The sequence below is a fragment of the Mugil cephalus genome, chromosome 3, assembly GCF_022458985.1.
Source record: "Mugil cephalus isolate CIBA_MC_2020 chromosome 3, CIBA_Mcephalus_1.1, whole genome shotgun sequence".
In the NCBI taxonomy this organism is placed as follows: domain Eukaryota; kingdom Metazoa; phylum Chordata; class Actinopteri; order Mugiliformes; family Mugilidae; genus Mugil; species Mugil cephalus.
Window position 1 is genome coordinate 9,947,171 of NC_061772.1, and position 8,320 is coordinate 9,955,490.

Consider the following 8,320-nt stretch of genomic DNA (forward strand, 5'->3'; position numbering starts at 1 on the left):
CCCTGAACCTGGAACACCGCTAGAAACAGAGCTCACTGTGCTGTTTGCTTGTATTTAAAAGGATTTTGGGCACATTTTGGATGCAGCTGGCACATGGCTCCGGGGCAGTTTTAGCACTATTGAAAATGTAATCTAATGTGTTTAGTCAATCTGCTGCGCTGTGTTGAGGGAGGAGATTCGGGATTATGGGCGGTTGTCTTTGTCCCGGTAGGATTAAAGCCCTGTAAGGAGATCACAACATTAATATTTATACACACCAAGCAGATATGGACAGACAGAAAGACAAGTCGAAATACAGTATAGTACAGTTAGTAGATTATACTGCATGGATATACAAATGTTAAGATGTTAAAACTCTCCCAAGACATGAATTTTGTGGCCCTTCTTAACTTTTTCATTAAAGCTCTGCTTTTCTAGATTGAATCCACCCTGCATTATGTGAATTAAAAGTGCAATCTTTATCGATATTACATGTTACATAATGACAATACTGGAGATAAACAAGATATTGAATGTTTTATTGACATTGAAAATAATGAGAGTACACACTTCCATTTCAGTGGTTAAACACCACAGCATTGGTACTTAGTACATAGAATGTCGAAAAAAAATAAAAAAAAAAAATAAAAAAAAAATGTTTTCACCTTATAATTAATTAATCTAAGATGATAAAAAATAAAAAATAACCACAGTGCCATTAGAAACAAGTCAGCGAGTGATTGAATAGTGTTTACAAAAACAATTCCTACATCCTATAGATTCTGTCTGTACAGGCCATGGTAATATTGTGCGTCATCTGCTGTAATGTGCTGAGCTTGTCTGGGTTCTTTTGGTTTCCATGTTCCATTTATGCCCATATCCTTAAAATGAACGAGACCAAAAAGAAACTTTTAGTCTATCCACTTTGTATTGCACTTCATAATGGCTCAGAAATAAGTTGGCAAATATCTGATTATTATTATTTCTTATGATAATTGTCGCTTGTTTTTAATGCATGGAAGATGTAGATGTTCTACTGTAAGGTTTAAAAATGATGGCCCTTGCCTCAAAAACCAACAAAAATATCTCCATTTTGATGTATTTGATTAATTAAAAAACAAAACGTCATTAAGTGTAATAATTGACACATAAGCACACAAATGTAGTATAAAATACACTTATCAGTGTCACAAGACACAGCACAATAAAGACACATGAACTCTACAGTACATAAACTTCTTGTCTTTCCACCACAACGCACACCAATGTGTGATAGATGAGTCATTCTATTAGTAAGAGTTGGAAAGGCCATGAAATAAGAAAAGCAGACAATTCACATGTTTTTTTGTCCAATAACTTCCTATAGCAACAATCTTTATGCTGTTTCAGCATTGCACTGATTAATACTTGTTTTAGATGCATTATTATTATCAATAAAAGTATGTGTTCATTACGAAACCTGAGAAATATAAAATGAATTGTTGGCGCCTGCGTACTAAAGTAGTGTGTTGTTGCATTTTATGAAAGAGGTGGGTAGTAAACTGGCACGTCATTGTCGCACACACTGAACCCAGACGGATGGTCAACCCCCATGGGATCGTCCCAGCCCCTCATAGGAATGGTTTTCATGGGGACATGTTTCTCACAGTCCAGGAGGGTGAAGTCTGGGTTGAAACAGATCTCAATCTGTCCCAAAAGCTGGTGGTCAGCATTCTTGAAAAAAAAAAAAAAAACAACATTCAGTTTACAGTTTCAAATGGTGACTAGCAATGAAAAATGAACCTCAGCATTCTTGAAAAAAAAAAAAAAGCAGCAACATCCACAATGCAGACAGGAACGCCTTCATACCTTTGATGGGTTGGCACACTGGATCTTCGGTGTTACGCCGTAGAAGTTCTGGATCACTCCTTCAATTTGTGCAAACTACACACAGACACATTAGAAGAGAAAAGACAAAATGTTAGAGGCAAAATGGTAATCTTAATTCCCAGGTTATTTCTCACTGAAGATGCATGTACTATTTATCAGTACAAATAGACTTACGGAGTAGTACTTTTCAGAAGGGATGATGTCAAACTTCTGCAGGACGCTACAATAACAGAAACACAGGTTTCAATTTGAGTGTTGGTGCTTTTATCCAGAGTGACTTCAAATAAGTGTATAAAACTTTCTGTGAATCAGACTGCAGAGAGTTCACGGGAATCAGGAACATCAAGTCAACACTCATTGTTCCTGTGGAAGGACACATGTGCAAGTGTTCTGTACCTGTTCAAATCCAATTTATGATATAGCTCCAGTGCCTTGCTGAAGTATTTATGTTCACTGTTCAGGGACTCGGCTCTGGCTGCACATGTTCCATGTTTGTGCCACTCGTAGCTCCTGTTGAAACAGAAAAACAAGTGGTGAGTTAAACTATTGGACATACAAATTTACGTCTAGGATACACTTCAAGATATGTACACCTGTTGTATCACGATTTGAAAATTTAAGGTAAGATAACAATGAGTATATCTGCTGCTCTTAAAAATACATGTAGTTGTAGCCATGTTATCTCTTGCTCCTGACATTTTAATTCATCTAATTTAGACAAAGCTGAGAAATGAAGAACATATGAGAACGGCATTTTTGTTAAGTGTAATATAAAACATTATTACAGTCAGTCACAATAAGGTTTTACTCCCTGCTCTATAGAGAAGTAACACATATTAATATGTACTGTACTACACTTCACACTATTCTACCACCATGTAGCAGCAAAATCTTCTTGCTAGCACTCGATTTCTGTATTACAAAAAACATACCAGAACTTTGATGACGACGGGTTAAGCAAGTCAGGCCAACTCTTCTCCATGTCTGGTAGCAGATCCTGAGAGCACACAGTCAACAACAGACTTGTTTTATTTGTCAGTACATGGTTGTTTACTTCATAACAACCTGAGATCTTAGTGTTGCAAACTGGTGCTTAGTTCAGCGACAAGAGTGAAATCATTTTTTTTTTAGTTTTACACTTAATAGCAAACACTTGGTCTTAACAGTGTCACAGTGTTATACCTCTATTTCAGAAGTGTTGAAATGCCATGATGAATTGCAGTCGTTCCCTTTATCTGGCCTGAAAAACAGAAAGAGTCAAAGTAGGCATTCAGCCAAGCAGTCGTGACAACAATGAACATTCAATAAGCCACAAGTTGTGTTTTTTTGCCTCTGTAGTGCAACGGTGGATGCATTACATGGCTGCAATAAGACAGTATATTTACTCTATACCACGTTTTTAGAGCTGTAAGTGTGTAACACACTCCTAAATGATTAAAACGCACACATACCACAGTCCATGTAATGTCCAGTAGCTAATGTTGGGATGACACTGTTCCATCTGTAATTAAAACAAAAAGAAAAAGGTTTTATTAATATAATAGACAAAGAAATGTATGCTTTTTATTTCAAATAGCAATAGTCTCTGAACCAGGAGCTACGCAATAAACCCTAAGGAAGTTAGAAAGCGCATGTTTGTTGATACTGTTTTAGAGAAGTTTAGTGTGAGAAGTCCGGTATTGCACTCTGTCAAATAATACTGACAGGTCAATACAGGCGACATATCAAAAACGTACCCTTGAAATGACGCCCTAAGTGAACAAACAGTACATGATAATTAAGAAACTTTCCATTCTAATAGCACAATGTTGCAAAATGAAAGCTGTTCTTCTGATACTGTAAAGCATGTGATATAAAACCACACAGCAAGCAACAGCTATGTGGTTAGAACATTTTCTAACCCATGAGACTCCTTCTCCGTGCAACATACCAAACAGAAAAAGTGCTGCCATTAGCACTAAATAAGGGATGTACATTTTGTCTTTGCAGTTAAAGAAACCTCCTGTTCTTGTGACCACATGCAGAGGTTGTCTGATCAAACCAGACTGTTGACACAGGCAATCTCATGACCCAGAGGCAGACATCACATGATGTTAAGTTGTTACATTTTAAGTGAGTAATATATACATTCTTCAACAGTCTTAAGCTGAAATAGCCTGTATTTAGCTTTAGCCTGGTGACTCTTTGTGAAAGAAACCTAACCCTTGTCTGCAAGGACCTCGGACATGTACTCCGAGAGACACAGGAAGATGGACGAACTGTGTGTTTGTTGTCTGACTGTGGCCTGGCTGCATGTGGATTTCCCGGACCACAGCGTGTCTGTGCCTGGCATTAAGACTCTATGGGCGGACAGGGACATGCTCCTGGGTGTATGAATGAGATTTATCTGTAGCAGTTCTGTGAAAAGTGATCCTCATCTTGTCAGCAGCTTCCTGAAAGCCTCCTTTTTAAAATATTGTTGTCACAGGACGTGCAACCAGTTCTTAAAGCGTTCAATACTTCCCCACCAGGACTGTGGATAACTAATGGGTGTGTTTAATATAGACACACAGAGATTGTAACTGTGTGTTAAGCGCGCTGTGTTTGTCTTGATACAAGGCTGTTTTGCTTTCTTGAAATTCCTTTTTTGCAATGTACCACAAATCTCCACAATGCAAGGGCAATTTATTCAACAGCTTCACAGTTATCTAAAATAAGTGTTGAATACCATAACTCGTGTGAAGATTTAGTATATATATTAGAATGCATTAATTTTCACTCGTGTACCTAATGAACTCTGACAAACAGAACCCCTTTTAAACCATGGCTAACCAGCATTGGTAGACCGTCTCATCTTTTTTCATGCAAAGTGCAAAAGTCTAATGTGATATATTAAACGTCATGTTAAAATAAATCAGTAAAGACAGAAAGAAACTCACGGTACAGAAGGTTTCTGGCCAGTGGTGGGTCAGGATCAGTTTGGTCCACATATGGCTGAAATACACACAGTCCTCTTAAGCAATTTGTTCATTATTTACATGAAATAACGGGAATAATTGTTTTAAATTTATCAGACCGGAACAAGAGCAGAACAAAGGGCAGAGCTCACCAGAGCGTTTACCTTTCTATTAATGTCTATATACAGTATGTTAAATATTTTTTCTGTACTTACGGTGATGAAATCACAAAGGCAGAGGAAAAGGCTGCTGCTAGGCAGACCAGGAGAAGAGAGGCGAGCCTCATGACTGGCCTGAAACAAGGTAATAGATTTGTCAGTGAATCCCTTCTTCTATACAGAACCCATGAGTGAAGATCAGACGGACAGAAGCATTTGCAACATTTAAACTATGGAGGAACAAAACTATCAAAATAATGAATTCATAAACACACTACACAAGTAAATAAATATGAAAATGAATGCACAAAAACATTTTTATATTTAGTGAAGGTGATATGCATTTAAATTTAAGTTTATATTTGTTTATATATTTATTTTTTCACTTTTATATACCCACTTATTTATATTTTTTATGTTACATTTCTTAAGTGTCAACATCTATGTTTAATATATTAATAATTTATATTTAGTATAATAATACTGTTTTTGGTGCATGTAATGGAATAATCTTTGACAATTGTACCGCAATTAATTTACAATAACACGTAGGAGTGGAGGAAGTGGGTGACAATGAAATCCTCACTTCTTCATTGTGCAATCATCAGCAAAACTCGTGAAATGCAGAAGGAAACGTCACACACAAGGTATATTACCTGGGCTAGTTCTGCTAAGTCGGGCCGTTTATTTTCCATTAGTCATAGAAAAAACATTTCGTTAACTTACTTTCGAACAAATTAATGATCGACATTTTAGAGGCAATACAAAAGGGCAAACCGAGCAGCAAAACCACACTGCAGTTCACAGTGACGCAGGGAAAAACATTCACGAATTAACATAGATGATAGTTTTATGTTTAAGAAACGTCAGCTCTTATTAACAAACTGACTATTTTGAACGCAAGGAGCACAAGAAGTGTTTTTCTGAAGCAAACATGAACTTTAAGTTACGCTACACTCCGTCTCCCGGTTACTAAAAACGTTAGCTCAGCCTAGCTCGGTCAGTAACGGCAGTTGGAAAGTAGCCAGTAAACATCAGCGTTTAACAACTGAAGCTTCGGCAACAGCAAACTATTAGAGAGAAAAACACAACGAACCGATAATAACACCGAACTGCAATTTTAACCTACCAGCGCGTTGGTTTGAATAAAAGCAAAGTTTATATTTTTCTCACCTCGTACCGTCTGTGCTGCAACGAAGACTTGTAAGAGTTTCACGAACGCCAAGCAGTTTCTTGTCTGGGTAACTAGGTTAGTGCACCGGACGTGGTGTCAGGGGCAGGGTACCAAACAAGGCACAGTCTGTTGTTATGTACCAAAGCCACTCCACTACCAACTACCTGCCTGGCTGTTCAGCTATGGTTCAGCCCTACACATGGTTCATCCAATCCTGAACGTCGCACAGCTCATACGTCATCACGCAGTCAAAATGGGTGGCTTGATTCGTTGTACACTCCCTACCGGCTGATACTTGTCCTTAATAAATAAATGTATACTGTCGTCCCTCACAGATAGTTTGAACGCCCGAAGTACCTCAGTACACTTTATTAGGTGAAAATAATTAGGTCATATTTTGAGTCATTAGAGAGGAGGTTACAATAAAATTAGATAAATTAAAGACCACGCCACACAGGGGGAATGTTTTTACAAGCATGTAGCATAAATATCAGGTTTCCACCTAATATGCACTGACCAGCTTTTTTAAGAAGTAAGTAGGGGACTATAGATGATTAAAAGACTAACACAGATTTAGTAATTAGGTAGTAGGTTGCTGAAAATGTTGATCAATGTGGTCATCAAACTGCTTTGTTATTCTGCTGTGTTTTTAACCTTGAGAAAAGCTCTTGATGATAGGATGGATGTGCACACTTGGACTGTACTAACAACCTACTGGGAGATTTACTCTACATTATCTCTGATACACGGCTCTGCCCCTTTGTCCCTCTGTGCATTAATTCCTGCAGTTAAGGACATCAGTGAAAAGACACTGAAATAAAGGAATACTTCATCTTGCTCTGTCTCCAGGGACATTATGCCAAAAAAGTGTTGACTAAAAAAGTCCAGATTTCATAAGAGGCAGAGATTAATCACACAGTATGTTCTCGACTTTAAAAATATTTTGTCTTGTCACACTGCCAGTCAGCAGCATGATGCACTAAAATAATCTCCGAGCCTTGGTAACATCCTGTACTACTACATGACCAATAGGGGGCTTTTTTTCCATGACAGGTAGATGTCTCTCCCGACCCACACAAAGCCAGGAAGAGAAAACAGATGTTACAACAGACCACAACAGTAGAGTGACCATTGCATTGACTAAATTAAGCCTGTAAACCTTTTGTCACACGGAGTTTTTCACATCTGCCAAGCTTTAAAACACACAGCGACCCAATTCACTGTAAAATTGAATACAGTTCTATTTGGCTCAAATACTAACAGTAATTTGTTTAAACAATTTATGCATGCTTGAGAATACTTGCATCCAATTTGTCCATTTAAAAGTGTGCAATTATAAAATGTTTCTGGGTGGATGATTAAAAAAAACACAATACATTTCCCAAACTGTGTCCTGCTTTGTCTCCAAAATACACCAATCCTCATTTGACTTTCTCTCCGTTCGTGAACTTGGTGTGCACCGGTATGCTGGCGCTCTTACTGGAGACTCTCTTCTGTGACTGTGCAGAAGTATATTTCACCTTTAACAAAACAGCATCCGCCTTTTTCACTCTTCACCTTCTGCCTACTCCACTCATACGTCACGCACACTCCTCCCCGAGGCCCCGCATCCTTCCAATCGCACTATCTTTCCTTTGCTCAAATGTAACACCATGCTGTACGCCATGTTGTCTCAGATGTGAAATGCGCCTCACAGCTCCTTCACTGTGTCAGGAATAGTCTAGCTGTAACTGTAGCTAGTCTTATAAATAGGCCCTGGCCAAAGTTCAGCAAGTGACAGTATCTCAAGATGTGTCAGATAAAGAACGCTCTTCAGAGTGTGAAGGCGTATGCTGTTTAAGTTCTGGGATACTGCCACAGCTACTATGTATACATGTGATTTCTATTCAGTGACAATGCCATTGTGTGGGCTAAATTAAATTGACTGGCTCACCGTGCAACTCGAGAAAGCTCATCATGCGAGCTAAAAACGTTCCTTGTAAAGGTGCGGCACTGCCCCTCCATCACATGTCCACGGTCAGATTCTTAGCATTGTCTGGACCAGCTGTTACACTTGAATCACCAGTTGTTTAGCATATGTTAATAGGATAAGACACCAGAAACCAGCAGAAAGGCTGAGGGGGCCTTCAATAAAAACAAGACTAAGTACATTTTGTTCATCAAATAGTTCACTGGTTGTAATGGCCACAAGTCTTGAAGGATAC

General features: G+C 38.3%; 1 protein-coding gene across 2 annotated transcripts; it reads right to left on the reverse strand.

The window, feature by feature from the left end:
- Positions 1–497: 497 nt before the first annotated feature.
- On the reverse strand, positions 498–6,289 carry rnaset2 (ribonuclease T2). Of its 2 annotated transcripts, none has more exons than XM_047581528.1 (10): positions 6,116–6,289; positions 5,000–5,077; positions 4,767–4,821; positions 3,300–3,349; positions 3,031–3,088; positions 2,781–2,845; positions 2,245–2,358; positions 2,023–2,068; positions 1,828–1,902; positions 498–1,692 (listed from the first exon to the last, which is right to left on the reverse strand). In XM_047581528.1, the coding sequence occupies exons 2-10, from the start codon at positions 5,068–5,070 to the stop codon at positions 1,498–1,500; spliced, it is 729 nt and encodes a 242-aa protein (XP_047437484.1). In that variant the 5' UTR covers positions 5,071–5,077; positions 6,116–6,289; the 3' UTR covers positions 498–1,497. The 2 variants fall into 2 exon arrangements, with proteins under 2 accessions (XP_047437484.1, XP_047437485.1); XM_047581529.1 differs by having other exon boundaries at positions 6,123–6,286.
- Positions 6,290–8,320: the final 2,031 nt, after the last annotated feature.